Source organism: Fonsecaea nubica, assembly GCF_001646965.1.
Source record: "Fonsecaea nubica strain CBS 269.64 chromosome Unknown Scaff50, whole genome shotgun sequence".
Lineage (NCBI taxonomy): Eukaryota > Fungi > Ascomycota > Eurotiomycetes > Chaetothyriales > Herpotrichiellaceae > Fonsecaea > Fonsecaea nubica.
Window position 1 is genome coordinate 62,510 of NW_019173723.1, and position 18,098 is coordinate 80,607.

Consider the following 18,098-nt stretch of genomic DNA (forward strand, 5'->3'; position numbering starts at 1 on the left):
GTTGCCGCCCAGCCGCTATGATTCTGCTACGAACCACTCAAATGCGACCTATCAGACGGCGTTTCGTTGGCCTTGGGGAACCATGATCCATAGGTAGGCTGGACGACGGCGCACAAAGGGTCCTTAATCCAGGTTGTGTAGCTGACGGCCAGGCCATGACACTCGGAGGAAACCAACCATGTGCTTATGGGGATCTGGTCTACTTTGCAAGGACAACACTAGACGAATCAGTACGAAACCTAGATCCCAAGTGGAGAATACAATCGGCAAAAACATCTGGGAGAGGAAACTGTAGAGCAAACTCGGTTCGATATTACTTTTTGATTCATGCGATTTGTGAGCCTCTCTAACGGGGCACAATCTACTCTATCTAGTAGTGATTTCGCGCCGACCAAAACACTGTTTGGTCCGGCTTGACAAGCGCCAGAGCACTTTCCCCGTCATGATACGTGTTTTGATACAATCCCAATTCCCAAGTCGCTGCAAGTCCTGTTCACCGTCATATATCCTCATTAGATCCGTACCATTCATTCAATGGCAGATTCGACGCCAAGTGTTCCGAAACCATTCAAATAATCTTCGTCTCGCCTGCGCTCGTTATGCATATAAAAAACCTCTTGGTGTGATGAAATGCTTCGCTGTAAATGAGAGAATTAGTTTCCTCGTGATGTCGAAAGAACAATTTTATAAGCTTCGGTTGAAATCCAGATCCAGAACCTGCCGGGTTTCACAGCAAGGAGAATCCGAAAGCAGCGACAAGTAAGGCGATACCGGCGCCTGCGACTTTGTTCGTCACTGCAGCGCCGGTGACTTGGGCGAACGTGGCCACGGCAGTCCCTGACGAGGTGGTGCCAGCGCCATTATCTGACGAGCTCTCGGCAACCGTGCTGGTCGCAAGAGTCGTGGGACTCGACGTGATGATGGCGGTCGAGCTGGTGCTGGAGCTGTTGCCGTACCAGAATCCCGAGTAGGTGGGCAGCGTGGGCGAAGCTGGTTGGCTGGTGACGACGGCGGGCTGCGTGGGTTGGGATGTCACAACTGGCGGCATACCCGTGATGACTCCCAAAGAATTGGTCATTGACGTGTAGATGGTGAAGGGGTTTTCGTAGGACGACGTGGACAATGATGAATCTTCTGCGGTGGTGCTAGGGGACCAGGCGGACGACGACTCGCTGGGCCAACTCGTCGAGGCAACAGGGCCCTGCGGCTGGCCGTCTGATATCTCGGACACGGCTGCCATGGTGATGTCTGCGCGTGCTACTTGGAGGAAAATAGCCACGGCGAGGGAGAGTGATGAAAGGGTAGTCTGCGAAGCATACATTCTGACCGCTGTTGTTGATGAAAGTTCTGGTAGGCGCTGTCGTTCTCAGCTGGGAGTAGAGGCACTGATGTTTGGAGATTCTCTTTGAGACTGAATAGACGATATACTGTTGCTCGTAGATGGATGGTGTGAGAAGCAGACAGGTTTGAACTTGGATTGAATGTGGATGAGGTAGGTGAAGGAGAATAAAGCAACCGTTTGCAGCGGCATGTTCTCAGGGACTCTATATACATTCCCCCTTCGCCGCAACCGCCATATACACCAACCAACCCCCCCTATGGCCTTCCCATTTGTTCTGTGGTGGAGGCTAGAATTGGGAAAAAAATGTTGGCGGGGCACCGGACTATTCTTTGTTTGCAGAACGAAAGATGCCAATGACGTGCAGGATAACGCGAGTCGAGTGGGTACTTTCTAGCCGCAAACGGCAAGGTGTGTGGCTGGATGCTGTTTAATTGGAGGTTGGAGGCGTTAGTCCCGTTAGTCCCGTTGAATGGGTGACGGCTGGGGTCTGGTTGCCGAGTTTCATGTGTCTCCTCCTGGCCACGCTATCCCTTACGTCGCACCGAGGGAGGGCACAACAAGACTTTTCAGGGGTGTCCCTGGAAGAAGGGTCGTGAAGGGGTTACGGAGGTCGAGTGAAAGATCCTGTGAATAAACAATCTACGAATTAGGTATACAACTCCAAGGCTCTCACTACCACTGAGTCCACCTCACAATAAGTCGATAGCTGGTATTCTTAGGCATTCTGTGGTGGGTATCTCTAAACGTTTGCATTTATCTACAACCAACCGCATTGTACGAGGTACTCCATCCGAACCATGGATATCCTATCCGTTTGCCTGGAAATTCCCGCTCCACGTAACTCCGTGGCAATGTGGGCGTCCCAGCCTGCCCAGTGACAAACCTAGTCGACATTCCAATGATATGACACGCCGCCTTCCTTGTAACAAGTACTCATGGAATTCGCTTGAACGCTTGGACCAACACAAGGAAGATCTAGAACAACCTGGACACCTTTTCCGTCCCCGCCTCAAAGTCTCCGAATACCAACTCGCGGGAGCTTCTTCTTTCCTGCGCCTGTGTTGGTCTTTCGTGTTGCCATTGGTTTCGATGCCAGCTCCTCACTGTGCATGTTTTCCTTGTTTTGTGCCACTTGGTCTGGTTCTCCATCTGATTTTTGTTGCGGTCCATGGTTGCTAGCGATGCTCGAGGGAACCGCCCTGGTCTGGTCAGGTGTAGACATTCGCGTCGTTTTGGGGGATTTTCGCTTTGGTTCTTCAATCCCCTCAGACCGTTGTTGCGTATCATCCCCATCGATCAATGCGATTTCCGAGAGAGCCCGTTTCTCTTTGCTCGCTGATGTGGCGTCTTTGGTCACTGCGCTGGACAGACCAGGTGCATTCTCTTTCGTGTCGTCCTCCGCCGATGTTCCTCGGGATGACCGTTTTTCTTTCAGTTCTTGCTCGGATTCCTCCCCTCGGCGCTTCGCCTCCTGGACAGCATCTGACAAATGCTTCGGAATGGGTGCATGGATTCGAGTCATCAACCGCGCCTGTGTAGAAAAGGTGTCGTAGTCTTCTTGGATCTGTGCGCCTGCGGCTGCATTTAACGCAGAGTCCGGATTGGGCTGAATCAATAAACACGATATCGTGATCAAGATATCTTTCAGCGTTAACTTCGGATCCCAATCTCTTTTCAACGTCTCTAGGCACACCGCTCCTGTCGTCGGATCTACGTTGGGGTGGTATATTCGTGTCTGGAATGTCGCTTTCGGAGGGCTTTTGGGGTAGTCGTGGGGCATTTTGAGATGCAGTCGCCATAATCCTTCGGCGTAGGGTGTGCCCTCAGCGCCGGTAATGCAGATGACGAGCTGGGAAAGATCGTCCTGAATGGCGGAACCATGGTCGGCATCTGGGAAGAGGTAATTTGGAGGTAGTGCAGTGCGCAATGCTGCATGGTCTTTGGCAAGACGACGGAGGGAAGCCTTCTCTCTTGTTAGAATGGTGACAAAGCGTGACGGAGGGAAGTGGTGACAGGGATTGCACTTTGTTGCTCAAAAGGTGGCGCGACAGGATGTTTGTACCTACCATATTATTCGTGTGCTTGGGAGGCGACTAACAATACAACAATGTCCCTTGTTCTCACTATTGCTACAGTATGTTTACATCTGCGATCTGCAACCTCTGACACTTTCGACAACGCGGTCGCGTTTCAACGTCTTTTACCGGAACAACATTTACCCTGCTTGCAGTTGACGTCATGGAGATTTTTCTCCATTCTAGCACCCCAGGTACGAGGTACTCGGTACTCATTTCCATTTATACACATATCTAAAGCACATGCTGGCAAAAGTAACCTCTAAAGACCCGTGGTAGTCTTCCCTGTGATGAGACCCAACTCAAGCGGATTACTCTTATAGGTGCAGGTAGCAGGACTGCTATCCCACATGAGGCCAGGCGGCTATGCGTGGTTAACAAAGTAATCTACATGTCAACTCCCAACCGTTGTGCAGCGTTCCTTTTATGGTTCGTCCTCGTCTTCATCAGCCTGCTCCTCATCGATATCACCCCTGAATTTTGGGCTCAGGGGTCCCTCTCTTGTCCAGATATTCAACCCAACCTTCTCGCCGCTAGTCACAACGCTCCCGGAGTGGATGACTCTTTGGTCCCCCCTCCCCGCAACCATATTTACCCAAAACACTGCATTTCCAGGGATGGGAAGAAATGTCACACCCTCATCAAAAGGCGTATCGCAATCAATGTATTCACACCAGCGTTCGTCCTTTGGCACGTCCAGAAGTGGAAATGTCGTACCTCCACCAGAGATATCTGCACTTGCTTTCACATATGCAAAGAACGAAGACAGACGATTCCCACCGTGCGATCGAGTCGTCTGCGCCGGTGACGTGAACCAGTCCGTATGAAGATCATAAGTTTCGTTGGTATGATAGCGCACTAATTGCAACGGCTCAAGGTGTGTCCGAGGCGTGTCATATCCCTGGAATAGCAGAGCCCGTTCTTCGATACATCGTGTTACAGCGTCACGGGAAGCAGTGGCCGACTTGGAGCGTCGAGTGCTACGAAGGGTTTGCGTACCGTCCTGGTCAGCGGTTTGGGAATCGGTGAAGGCTGAGGCGCTGTGTATGAAGGTGAGCCTGGAGACAGGAAGGGTGAAAAGTATTGAAGTACGTAACCTACCTCGCTTCAAGGAGGTGCTCCCGCTCGACGGAGGTGAGGAAGTCGGCAATGTAGATGACGAGCGGTTCGCGAGAGAAGAGATGGACGGTATAGTGCGGATGAGCGCAATCTGGAGTGAGGTGTGCCTGGCTGTCCAATGCGGCAACAAGGGCGGCGCTTGACACCAGGCCGGCGATAAGATAACAACCTGCAAATATCTTCATCTTGAAAGCCAACGTCAGCGTGAACACTTTCCACCTCTCGCAAATAGTCAACAGAAACCTGTGAACATCGTGCACGCAGTCAGCTCTCTAAAGATGGCACAATTGCGCTCCCTGCTTCCTCGAACATTGCAACCCCTTAAAGCGTCTGCTTCACCCGAACTGTTTCACCATTGCAGCTTACAGGCCTGTCTCACCAGAGACCATGAGCCGTGGCAAAATGATCTCTCATTCCTCTTGAGTGCCTTCAGCTCCCTCCTGCCATGAAGATGCACCTCTTTGCTCGTGTCATACTTGCTGGTTTGGCTGCTGCAGCGCACGCACAATGGCAGCATGTGTCCGACGTTGAATTCCAGTCCCTTGTCGACTTGAACGACCTCACGCTAACAGCGTTCGTTGCGGTATTCATTATCCCTACGTAAAGCTTCCGAAGGCCGTTCCTGACATGCTCTCAGCCGTGGACAGCTCCCTGCCAGTCGCTCGCGTCAGAGTGGGCAGCGGTGAAGTCTCACCTCACTTATCCAGCCATCAGCATCGACTGTACCGTGAATCAGACCCTCTGCGCCGCGCATAATGTGCATTCTTATCCTGCCATACGCCTTTTCCGTGGTCCCCATGAATCAGTGCGATATAGAGGTCCGCGCAAAGCGTCCGCCATCGTACCCTTCGTCCGGCGTGTCTCCCTTCCCGCGGTCTCGGAGGTGAATTTGAAAAATATCACGAGATTAACTGGGATAGATCGAGTGACGTTTGTGGCATTTGTGAAGGAGGAGGACCATTCCATGAGATCAAAATTCATAAGAATCGCAAAGAAGTACCAGGACCAATTCGTCTTTGGGATCTCGGACGACAAGAGACTGGCAGAAAAGGAGAAGATCACATTCCCCTCTCTTGTTTCTTACATGACGGACGTTGGCGATCGAGAGATCCTGCCGGGCACCGTGAGCCAATCTGTCATTGAAAAGTTCGTTCTTGAGGCAGGAAAGCCGCTCATAGATGAGCTGACTCGCCGAAACGAAATCAACTACATGAGTGTAAGCCTGACCAGCCCTGATCTGAAGCAGGTCGCGTGCTAATTCCACAGTCCCATAAACTGCTTGCCTATATATTCGTCACTGACGACAACGATCGCGCTCTCTTCCGTCGAAAGCTTCACCCCATTGCAAAGCAGTACAAGGACTATGTCAACTTCGTCACCATTGACGGCGACGAATACGGCCACATGACCACAGGCCTTGGGCTGCACAGGGGCCACTATCCGAGTTTTACCGTGTATAGCGCTTGGAAGGATCAAGTATTTCCGTATCCAGCGGCGAAACGAATCGAGGCAGACAGTATAGAAGCCTTTCTCTTGGAGATTTTGCACGGGAAAAGAGCACCCTGGAATGCTGCCGGGAGGGAACAGGGACAGCACGATGAGTTGTGAACCTTGGATTGCCAAGTTGCCAACACCTCTAGTCATCGGAAGGGCCTTGATCTAGACTCTAAGCAAATGGAGCACGTGCCTTGGCCAATCCCAATGTATCTACTCGTAATTGACATGAGCATGGGCCTCGGAAGCATCGTGTCATGTTTCATGCACACTTCGTATGTCTTGTCAAGGAGGATCTGAGAGTGAAATTCTGTGCCTCGCGTATAATGTTACACGTACGAGTCTGTCCATTGCGAGATTTTGAGGGTAGGGGTACTCGTAAATGGTGCTGTCGGCCACTCACGAATGGGCCTCGCTCTGCTTGAGAGATAACCGGGAACAACCCCAGTACGAAGATCTCTATTTTCCCGCTCATATGCGATGGGAAATCTTGACAAGCTGATCTTTATGGCATACTCCTCGTCTAGACTCAAGATCCCCCTTTTCTTGGGCCAATGGCAACCGTTGGGTTCCTGAAGTCTCGCTACGAGGGCACATTGCCTGCATGTTCTTTCAATCCTGTGTGCGTAGGAAGGCGAGTAGATGGCTCGGCACGTTTGAATACGAGGCGGCGTTCGGTCGAGGCTGACTCCGTGTGAGTACGAGAACACACTTTGAAGAGAAGGTAGCGAGGTAGGTACGAGGTGGACTGTGGCTGCACAGCCGTCCTGCACGGCCTATGAGGCGACTCGTACAGTGCCGAGCGAGCACTTCTGCGGTCCAGTGTTACGAGCCAGCCAATCAAAATGGATCAAGCAATACAGGTCCCGTTCGGCCTCTCCGCAGCTTGGACTGCGGCCAACTGAGACTCTGTCAAGTCTCCCCCTCTCTTTTCTTCCTCATGCTTCTCTCTGCCTTTCCGCCTTCCCTTTCCCCACCAAAAAAAAGGTCCTTTTGTCTTTTCTCTTTCCAACCTCAACCGCGCAGGCACCACATCACACCAACTCCTGCAAAACTCATTCGCACGTACCTCGTTTGACACCCATCTCGACCATTTTGGCCTCGGCCCATTATTCTTATTTTTATTCTTTTCTCGTTGGCCTTCGGGCCCCCCCTACACTGTGCCGCCTCCCTGGTACCTAGGGATCACCCACAGATCGCTGACAAGTTTCGGCGACACCGCCTAATTCATTGCCCTTCCAGGCCTGTTGGGCTTGTTCGTCATTGCCTGTGCGACTGCCCATCGTGCGTCTGCTGGCTCTTATTGCGTGGATGAATTCCGGCCCCCGAGACTCTTTGCTACAGCTGAGGCCTCAAGTCCTCTGGAGCAACCTGGCACGGCTATCTCGTCGACAAAGGACCTGCAAAAGTTCGGCATAGACGTTGACGGCAATTCCAGGTCATCTTCATTGGTATATACGTACAATAATTTCCGCAAGCTTGCCTTCGTCGTAACAGTTCCTGCTCCATCATCATCATCATTCAACCCCCCTACGGTACCTGCATATCGCGCTCACTCACACGCCCCCCGAAACCACTGCAGCGCCCATCCGCTACTGTACCAATCTCGGCCGCCGCAGATCTCATTCGCGAGCTTGGACTTCTCCGCCGCTTGCTGTTGGCCACCTGACTGCAAAGTCCGCGACTGGTACCCCTCGTACTTTTGACGCAACTTTACCTTGCTTGCCACCTTTATTCCAACTTCGGCCGCCCACCATGTGGCCAGAACCCCAGGCTCGCTCCTTCGCTATTCATGTCCCTTCCCACTCGCTTGTCCCACAGTATGTGCCTGTGCCTGACGCAGAGCCTGATACCGACCTAGTCCTCGCCCTCACTGGCTCGATGCCTGGCAGAGTGGGTGAACGACAGGGCTCATCCAACGGTACCTCCTATGTCTTGGCCTCCCGAAGGAAAAGAGCTAGCAAACCAAAAGTACGAACGGGATGCAAAACATGCAAGGTGAGTTTTCCCCTACCACGGCATTGTCCCCACCCAACCCAGACCTGCCCTCTCGCTATTACATTCCTCCCTCCACCACAAATGGACGGCTCAATGCTCGTTTGACTTCCCAGCCACATCGGTGGGTAGCTGAACGATCAGAAAAGTCGTCTCGTCGACCCGTGTCTGACTAAAATCGCCTCCTTACCTCTTGCCACGCTCTCCTACTGGTCTCATCGCATGTACTTGACATGAGATCATGGGTTGACTTCATTTTAACTCATCTGATGCGAGCAGATACGGCGCATAAAGTGTGATGAGACAAAGCCCAGTTGTAAGTTTTCCCTGCTTCCGCATCTGGCCCGTGCCATATCCTCTCGCCGTGGTCCGGATTAGTGCTCACTTGACCTCACAATAGGTAAGCGATGTACCTCCACTGGTCGTAAATGCGATGGGTACGAGTTTCCCAAAGACAGCTCCAGCGGCTCAGCGTCGACCGCTTTGTCGCCACCACAGCAGAGCCCGGTGTCTTTCCAACATCTATTTCAACCCAACTCAATTTCCAAACCATTTCAAGGCAACACTCAAGAACGTCGCATCTTCCACCGCTTCCAGTACTGCACGGTGCCTGCATTCGCTGGAGGTTCCGAAACCGGGTTCTGGACAAAACTCGTACTCAAAGTGGGTCACGAGGAACCAGTGGTCCGGAACGCAATCATTGCCTTGGGGACGTTGCATGAGGATTACCAGGACCGCTGTGGCAAATACAGCCCCCAATTGATTGACGACCAGAGCTACCGACACGCCTTGAAGCTATACGGGGGTGCGTTGCGCGACCTGAACCAGAGACTCAACACCCCCTCGAGCACCAACGCCAAGCTCGCCATCATTTCAAGTATATTATTTGCCTGCTTCGAAGTTCTTCGACGCAACAATATGGCTGCTGTCATCCACTATCAGCAAGGAATGAGAGAATTGATCAGACAAATGAATCTCCCTCAGGATAATGACAACTCACTTACACCCTATTCGCCAGAGCAATCGTCCGGCTCACGGCCGACCTTTCGCGAGATTCCTCAAGATGAGTTGGACGAACTACTCCGGGTATTTGCCCGCTACGATATTCAAGCATGCACGTTTTCCAAGGAGCGAGCAGAACCTTTGTTGACCCAGATTGGCCAAGTCCCTCGAATACTACCGACCAATCTCACCTTGAGTCAAGTTCGCAACCATCTGGACAACCTCCTTGTGTCGGTCTACCAACTGGTCAAATCCGATGCGCGCATGTACCGATATTGGAAGAAAGATGCTGTGCCGGTAGAGTGGCAGACTCGACGGCAAGAGGCTCTTGATATCTTTGATGCCTGGATGGCAGCTCTAGAGAACTTCTTCTCAATACAGGGTCCGAGGCTGGGCCGTGCTGACATCAAAAGCCTGTTGGGTCTCCGCCTGCAGATCAAGACCGCAGTTATGATGCTCAAGGTGTGCGTGGATTGTGGACCCGAAACCACATTTGACGCATTCACGGACGACTTCGAGGATATGGTATCCAAGGTTGAGCAGGTGACGACGGCTCTTAGTTTGGCTGAAACAATGCCCCTGGAAGATGAGCTCACCCCGTTCACCATGGAGCTGGGCATTATACACCCTCTCTTCTTCACGGCTTGCAAGTGTCGAGACTGGGGGATCCGACGGCGAGCAGTGGCTCAACTCAAGAGAGCCGGTAAAGAGGGCGTCTGGGAAGGGCCCATCATGGCCGTCTTGGCCCAGAGAATCATCGAACTGGAGGAGGAAGGCGTGTCTCCAGGAGAGCCGGTACCCGAGGCAAATCGCTTCCATGAGATCAGGAAGAACGTTGATTACGACAGTCGGCAAATCCTTTTTGAGGCTACCACGGCGTTGGATGCGGCCTGGAAGAATTTTTCAGTTCACAGGGAGGCGGTTCCGTTCTGAAGCGTTCCATTTACAAACAGCAAGGCGTTTTGGAGGAGATGGTTCCAATCACCCAGGAGGTCTGAGAGCGAGTTGCGAGACTGGAAGCATCCGGATTTGATCACGATTTAATGACCTACGACAATGACCAGCATGGGGCGCGATTTGGCCGTGGTAAAACAAAGTAAAATCATTGCGATTGAACATATCTGGGGAAATGTGGCTTGAGTGGGAAGTGAGTTTTATTTAGTTGAGGGCACACGTGCATGACATACTAGTAAGAGTATAATCTACAGATAAAATTCTTACTCTTCAGGGGAATCAAACGGTCGCACAGTGGTCTACTCCCTAATTAATGGTAGTCTATCGGAGAATTTACTCGTAGTGGTGCGTCCGTCCTCGGGAGGCGTGCATCCACCCTGCGACCCTGATCCCTGACCCTTAGAGCGATTCCAGTTTTGACAGCGGACGGCGCCGTGTATTAGCGGGGACCCAGCCAATTAGGGGTTGCCAGCAGAGGCAATAGAGGCACTTGGGCGGTACTAGGCGGCAGATCAAGGCCCTTTAGGCACCGAAAGCATGTCCACTAATATCCACTTTAGCGTGTCGCGTCACCGTCTCTAATGAGCACCGTTTCTCGAATCCCCGGCTGATTTCCCAATCTCGATCCTCACCATGCTCTCTAATTTTGACAACTTCCAACACCCAACTGAACTTGGTTCGTTTTCACCGTCTATCGTGTTTTTTTCCATGGCGTTGAGCGTGTCTTCCAGTCCCTGCTCTCCCGACACTGCGCTGCTCGAGATCCTGGAACTTAGTTCCTCCTCCTTCGTCTTGCGACCACTAGCCTCGACCTCTCAAGACCTCCGTTCATGAACCTCGACGAGCTCAATCACTTCGAGAGCACCCCTTCTGCCAGTCACCGCATCGGCATCTACCCTTACCCTGACTCTCAGGTCTCGTTCCATCCACTGAAAGCACACAGTCTTTCGTCCACTCCTTCAGAACCCGATTGGATCTCTCCTTTCACCCTACCCCCGTTGCCGACCCTGCGCCGCGATCGTGATCCTCCAGACTATCGCCAATCCCCGGATTATCTTCGACAGCGGGACGGAAGCGGTGCCTACTACGCAGCTGCTTGGGGTTCACCGTATGCTACTCCAAGCCCTCGAAGAACCCCCCAGCCTTTCGATTCTACCGGTCAGCGCCTGAATATTGAAGCAGCTGTCCCTTTCGGCAATTCGATTGGTCGACCAACCATCACCCCTACCCCCAGTGACGACGTTGATAGCCTCGAGTCGCATATTCTACATCGCCTGCACAGGAGAACTCGTCCGAGTTCGAGAAAGCTATTGCGAAATCCACGCTCCGAAAGACCCAATTGGCTGAGTGACTCTGAAGAGAGCGGATCCGAGACTGGTGTGGAAGAGGAGGAGAACACGCCAACACGTGTAGCATATCTCGATAGCTGGGGAGCATCGCCTGCCGAATCGGTGGGCCGCCTACCGGTACGACACAGAAGCAGCGAAAGCCTGGCTACAATTACTCCATACACCTTCCATGATTCCGGAAGGCTGTCAATAGCGCCAGAACGCCCCCGCATGCGGCTCTCGCCATCAGCACAGCACGAAATGGCTGAGCACGATTCAGAGAATACTCCAGCGGTGGAAAAGCCACTCCCAATTTTACCTCGCCAGACATCCCAGGTGGTGGCAGATGATGCGAAGCCTCCAGAGAGCCCAACTACAGCGGTTCGACCCCGTCCCCCCTCGATGCAATCATTCCAGCGCCCTAAGAAAAAAGTTATCTGGAAGGGCAAAGCTTGTATCATCGCTCTGCCACTCACAGATCGAGAAGCGGCCGGTCTGCCTCCTGTGCTTACGCCACAACAGGTCAAAGAACGGATAGATGGTTGGATCGCGGCTGGGTATTCAGTGGATGGCTTCGGGCTAAACGATCCGATTGCCGGGGCTTCGGGGGAGAGCAGTGGCCAGAGTCGTCCGGTGTACCCTGACACGACAGATATTCAGGCGGAGCGAAAACTGCGGGAATTCCAGGTGCACATCCCTAATCAGGCAGAATGGGAATCGTGGGTCAACTACCTCAAGGAGGAGAAGCTTCGAGCATTGGGTGTCAGTCCGAGTAACTCTGAAGCTGCTCCATCAACTCGGTCACCCTTCTCTCCTGCAATGAGTCGCATCTCTTCAGGTCATCAAGCGCTTGCGACGTCCCCTCCAATTGGTCCCTCTTCTTCATCAGCAAGCAACCCGCTTAGAGCTACAAGCAATCCCTTCTCCCCATCGATAATGTCGTCTGCTGGGATCAGTCCTCAGCCTGGATCTGTCGGCTCTTCACAATTCAATGCATTGCCGAAAAATATGCATGGGTACAAGCCTTCGATTGCTCAGTCTAATTTCCATGGACGAATCCCATCCCCATTGGAAGCTCCTCTATCTCATGCAAATTCCTTCAGCAACGGCGCTCGACCAAACATTCAACCACTCTCCTCGCGGCAAAACAGTTTCTCCCCCAATCACCCATTGCTTCTTCCCAATATGGGAGAAGTCCTGTCCCAAAAACAGGCCATGCATATGCGCACGGCAACAGCCAGCTTTGCTGGTGAACCAGGGCGCCCGAACCCAATGCAACAAAGAGGATATTTTCCCATTCCGCAAAAGACTAGTCAACATACCCCGAGCCCAACCCTGCCACAGCGAATTGAGAGTATGGTGCACACACCTCAGTACAGCGATCCCTCCCGGACTCCAATTGAAATTGCACACCCTACTCCCAAGAGCCACCGTCATAATCTCAGCATCGCGTTGCAAAGGGAAATTGATGAAGCTGAAGCGGCTCTGCACGAGAAAGGGGAGGGAGGGCATGAAGACGCAACCCAGGTTGACATGGCCTCGAGGAAGGACTCAGCTTTGGACGAGTCTCTGAACGAAGAGCCCCCAATATTGAGACGGCCTGAGACGATAACCACAGCAGATGAGAAATCAGAAATTGAGACAAACCCAAGCATAGCTGCTACGCCCATGCTGATGGACGACAAGAATCCATTCGTGAACTGGCAAGCATTGAGTGATGCAGCGAAAGCTGAACCCAAGGTTTCTCCTGGCGCCGTTCCGACGAGTTCCAAGTTCAATGTGGAGGCCAAAGAATTCGATCCACGAGCTGGCTTCTCAAGCTCCAATTTCTCGTTTGCTGGACCCAGTTCAATACCACTCGGCCTGCCTACAGTGAAGGCAGCACCTCCTCCCGAGAGAACTGCGGCCCGAGGCAGGTTTTCCTTGTCACATCTTAATGCCGACGCCCCTGCTTTCACTCCACGCACGGCTCAAGCACCCAAAAACACCCCTTTCACATTCAGCTCTGCGACGTTTAATGTAGAGGCTCCGGTATTCAATCCTTCTCAGTCCCCTAGTACCAACTTCCAAGATAGCGTGACTTCCGCTGGTGAAGGACCGGCGGACCACGCAACCAGCATATTCGGCAACGTTGTCATAGACCCAGGCTCCAAGGCGATGAGGAGAACAAGCAAGGGCATTCCAACAGCTGGTCCGAAGTCAAAGGACGCTCAAGAGGAAGATATAAACAACTTATTGGACGATGCGGGTCGGCCCATGCCGCCTATAGATCGGCAAAAGAGAGCGCGAAGGACTGGTAGTGACGGAGATCGAAGTCCTGTCTATGCGGATTCGGCACCGTTCCATCACAGAAGGATCCTGTCAGAGATCGTAGATGATGTCGATGCGAACGGACCCAAGCCAGAAATCCCCGAGAAACATTTCGACGGTTGGGCTTATATCCCTGCAGATGAGAAACAGCTGACCGATGCTGCGGACACGCCCAAACTTCAAGAACGGACTAGCGATGCAGGCGGGACGGACTCAGCGTTTACTTTCGCGAATCAAGGCGATGCTACTTTGTTCAGTGAAGCTCGGCCGCCTCTCGAGACTGATCAGATACTAGAGTCTGAGCAGACTGCCGAAGCAGAGTCTTCGGATAACCTCAAGAAGGAAGCAGAAGCTCCTGTCAAACCAACCAGTCTGCCAGTAGAGCGCACTCGAAAACAGAAGTCGTCACTTTCGGCACTAGCTACACCCTTCGAATTCAATCCGAGAGTCACAAGGTCACTGGCATCCTCCTCATTTGCGATGCCACAGAAGACGCAAGGGCTGGAAGACTCCAAATACGCAGACACATCAAGTCCACCTTCTGATCTCAAGGCTAGTCTTTCTTCGCCTCCCACAGATATCCCACACTATGTTGAGAAGGATCACGAATCAGTACATGAAGCAGAGAGCACGGTCGAAGTTTTCGAGGAGAAGAGCACTGAAGACGAAGTCGTCGAGGTCATCGAAGAGAAATCTGGTGGTGACGACTCCGAACCTCCTCAACGACGAAAGTACATTTTGGAACCCGCCAAGGACTTTGATACCGAGCCTGACACAGAAGCCGAACGATTTGACAGAATAGGATCCTTGTTGCGGCACGAAGACCGCGCTGAGCCATCCTTTGAAGAAATTGACGCTGTTATGAAACACCTTGAAGTCCATCCAGAACTGGGTGTAGAGCGCAATGATACACCTGTCCAGTCGACGCCGCTCGTTGACATGCGGCCGGGAAGCCACTTCCGAAGCGACGCTCCGAGCCCGAGCCCATCCAGACACCGGGAGACCAAGGCTGCTCAAAGCGACACCTCGTACCCACCATCATATGGCTTGGGCATTGGGGTACACAAGTTGAACTCGGGCAGAGATGATGTCAGTGATTGGGGTGACACGATACCTGCGGCTGAGGCGGCGAAACTCCAGCTTCGTTCCCAGTTCTTTGATGGCCACGTCAATGATTTGGTGGATGGGTTGCTTGAGAACCGTCTCGGTCCCCTTGAACGCACTTTGAGGACCATTCAGCATTCGCTAGCTCTGATGGCGACACAGCAGAGTCAGAAGAGTGATGACCGAGGTCTATCGGCCAGTCAAAAGGACTCGGACGCTGACGATGAGGATGAGTACGATGCCTATGAAGGTTTCGCGTCCTACAGAACTCGATCGCCAACTGCCCGAAGGGGCTCGCGCAAACAAGACCTGATCCGCGCAGCTGTCGTCGAAGCATTGGCTGCACATCAGCCTCCTGCTCTACCACAGCCTTCAATCGACTTGACAGAGATGAATGCCGTCCTGCAGGAGATGAGAGAGCTCGCTCAGCAGAATGGCTCTCAGAACACCCAGAGCGAGCTAAAGACAATCATGGAAGACGTAATTTCCCATCATCCGAGACTCCGGGGCTCAAGGGTTCAGCAGGAACATGAGGCCGCCGACATCAAATACAAACCCCAGATTGACGGCCTCGAGACGATGCTGAAGATCTCTCAGGAGCATGCTGCCGAGGAAGCTCGCCTCAGACGGACGGCAGAAGAGGAAATTAACGAGCTGAAACTACGATTACGCATTGCCGAGGAGGAAGCTGCACAATATCGAGAATCCTCTGAAGAGGCTCAACGCACTCTGGAGGCTTTCGTCGAGGAAAAGGACTCGTATAGAAACCTTGAGCGCGAACTTGAAGGACTGACTCTCAAAAACACCGCGCTCGAACATACGCTAGAGGAATACCGCGTCTCAAGTGATCAGTGGCGAGAAGACATCCGTACGGAACGTGCCTCTAACAAAGAGCTCAAGCGCACCTTGCAAGAACTTAATCATCAATTGGCAGATCAGACACAGTCTCGACAAAATCTTCGAAGCAAAGTTGAGCGACTGCAATCCCAGATCGCACAAGTTGTGCAAGACCTGCACGCTGAACAACATGATTGGCGGAACAAGGAACACGGTCTGCAGAGCAAACTTGCCCTCCTTCAAGACGCACTTGAGCAAGAGCGACGGCATCGGGAGAAGGCTGAACTTGAATTGGATACCCTGGACAAAGAACACAAGCAAAACATGCACATGAAGACGGTTCTAGACCAGGCTCAGCTGAATATTTCGCGGCTTGACGAGTTGGTGGCCTCGCTTCGGGAAGAGAACAGGGCTCTGGATACCAAAGCTTTCAACCTAGATCGCGAATTGGAGCATGTTAAGAAGAGCAAGGATGCAGAGCTGGCTACAGCCACAGCCAAACTGAAGGCTGAATTGGAAAGTGCCTTGACTAAACTTGAGAGTATTCAGGCCGACTCCAACGCGCAGATTACGCGATTACAAGGCCGTCTGGATCATGCTGAGTTGGATCTCGAAGAACAAAAGGCCAAACATGACGCACTCCTCTCCGAGACCATTGAGGGGCACAAGGAGGCTCTTCGAGAAGCGAATGACAAGAAAGAAACTGCTCTGGAGGACCAACACCAAGTTCACGAGAAGAAACTCAACGAACTGCGCGACCGTCACACAAGAGAGCTGCATAATTCGTTTGATACTCGAACGAGGTTGGAACACCAATTCAAGGAGCGGCTCGGGCTGAGCGAGGACAAGGTGAAGCACCTGGAGAGTAAGGTCACGGATTTGGAGGAGAGACTGGAAATAACGAAGTCCGCCGCAAGAGCTGCTGTAGAAGCTGCGACCGCCAAAGGAGTCAACCTGCCTACGCCCGCTTCATCCGTTGTTGCATCGCCACCACAGCGCGCGGCAACCGCTTCAATGTCGTTTGCGAAGGGGTCGGATGTACCTGACAGAATTTCGCCGCAAGCCCTTCGGGAGTCGATCATGGTGTTACAAGATCAGTTGCAGAATCGCGAACAAAAGATAGAGCAGCTGGAGACTGAGCTTGCCGCTGTGGACAAGGACGCTCCCAACAAGCTCAAGGAGCGCGACACCGAAATCAGCTGGCTTCGTGAACTTTTGAGCGTGAGGATCGACGACCTTGAGGATATTATCAACACTGTTTCCAAAGCCGACTTCGATCGAGAGGCAGTCAGAGATGCCGCCATTAGGCTCAAGGCGAATCTGCAGATGGAACAGCAACTGAAAGAGCGTGCTGGGGCAGGCGGGTTGACCAGTTCCTTCCCGTCAATCTCAAGCTTGTCAAGCTATGCTCAGTCACCCCGTGCACTTCCCTTGGCGGCGGCAGCGGCATGGGGCAACTGGCGAAGAGCTCGTGAGACGTCAATCGGCGCCATATCTGAACTAGCCACCAACCTAGGGAGTCAGACACCCTCAAAATCTGCCGTCGGTAGCCCTGCAAGTTTCTTGTCGGGGATTATTACACCACCAGGTACATCTCAGAAGACACCAAACGAGACACCGATCTTGCTTCCACCGAGCATGAGAAGCCCGGCTGCTGGCCCGGTGCAAGCTCGCAAAGGAAGCGGACCAGAAGCACGCCCACTTCGGGCCTACAGTTCGCAACCCCGAGCACTTTCGAGCAAGCAGGCAGACAAGCGACCTGAGAGTCTACAGTTACAGTCGGACTCTTCGCCACCCTCACAGCTGAAGATTGACGTGCCGCGGACTCCGGTTCAGACCAAGCACGAGGCAGACCTGGATCTCACAGAGGATCTGGATGACGATGCTTCGCCGTTGGAGGGGAAGAATACCCAGCATCTTGGAGAGGATGAGCCGCTCACTGAATGAAACACCTCGCACCCAGGGTTTGGGTAATGGGAGGACTATGTGCCCGTTGGTCATGCCACACGGACGATTCCCCTTCTGTCGATCATTTGGTTTCTCTGTCATTTATTGATCCTATGCGTCTTGCATAGACATATGAGTGCCGATATGTGGAGGAGGTACAGGTTGAAGAGTACAGAATGTTTTGAAACGAGAACGAAAAGCTGAGGGTTGGGACGAGACATGGCGATTTCTCTTACATGATCATCCTGGTCACTAATATTTTCTCCCGCTCGCTGTGGTGCTTGGAGTTTGTACAGAAGGAAGAACAATATACCCCGTGCACTATTTAGCGTCATTTTGCTATGATACCTTTCTTTTGTTTATCCCTGTGGAGGATTGTTTGTGGATAGAATGTTGTTGGTATATATCACATAGCGCTGAGGTTATTTCCGTATATAATTGGTGGATATTGACATGTGGCCGAGAGCCATCACCTGACACATGGGATGAATTTCTCTGTCAGTCGTTGCTTGTTCTACTGGCAGAAGGGACCATAGGTTGAGGTGGATTTATACCGCTCAGCCTTGTGGGCTCAGCCTCGTATCCTCAGCC

At 52.5% G+C, this 18,098-nt stretch overlaps 4 protein-coding genes across 4 annotated transcripts; 2 read left to right on the forward strand and 2 right to left on the reverse strand.

The window, feature by feature from the left end:
- Positions 1–727: 727 nt before the first annotated feature.
- AYO20_07277 (hypothetical protein) lies at positions 728–1,240 on the reverse strand (the record flags this gene model as incomplete). The annotated part of the gene is made up of 1 exon (XM_022645563.1): positions 728–1,240. The coding sequence occupies one exon, from the start codon at positions 1,238–1,240 to the stop codon at positions 728–730; it is 513 nt and encodes a 170-aa protein (XP_022498433.1).
- Positions 1,241–2,351: 1,111 nt separating this feature from the next.
- On the reverse strand, positions 2,352–4,721 carry AYO20_07278 (hypothetical protein; the record flags this gene model as incomplete). Its single annotated transcript, XM_022645564.1, has 3 exons — positions 2,352–3,232; positions 4,135–4,457; positions 4,519–4,721. The coding sequence occupies 3 exons, from the start codon at positions 4,719–4,721 to the stop codon at positions 2,352–2,354; spliced, it is 1,407 nt and encodes a 468-aa protein (XP_022498434.1).
- Positions 4,722–4,981: 260 nt separating this feature from the next.
- On the forward strand, positions 4,982–9,960 carry AYO20_07279 (hypothetical protein; the record flags this gene model as incomplete). The annotated part of the gene is made up of 4 exons (XM_022645565.1): positions 4,982–5,119; positions 5,174–5,752; positions 5,803–6,052; positions 8,426–9,960. The coding sequence occupies 4 exons, from the start codon at positions 4,982–4,984 to the stop codon at positions 9,958–9,960; spliced, it is 2,502 nt and encodes an 833-aa protein (XP_022498435.1).
- Positions 9,961–10,811: 851 nt separating this feature from the next.
- Positions 10,812–17,507, forward strand: AYO20_07280 (hypothetical protein; the record flags this gene model as incomplete). The annotated part of the gene is made up of 1 exon (XM_022645566.1): positions 10,812–17,507. The coding sequence occupies one exon, from the start codon at positions 10,812–10,814 to the stop codon at positions 17,505–17,507; it is 6,696 nt and encodes a 2,231-aa protein (XP_022498436.1).
- Between the last annotated feature and the right edge of the window lie 591 nt (positions 17,508–18,098).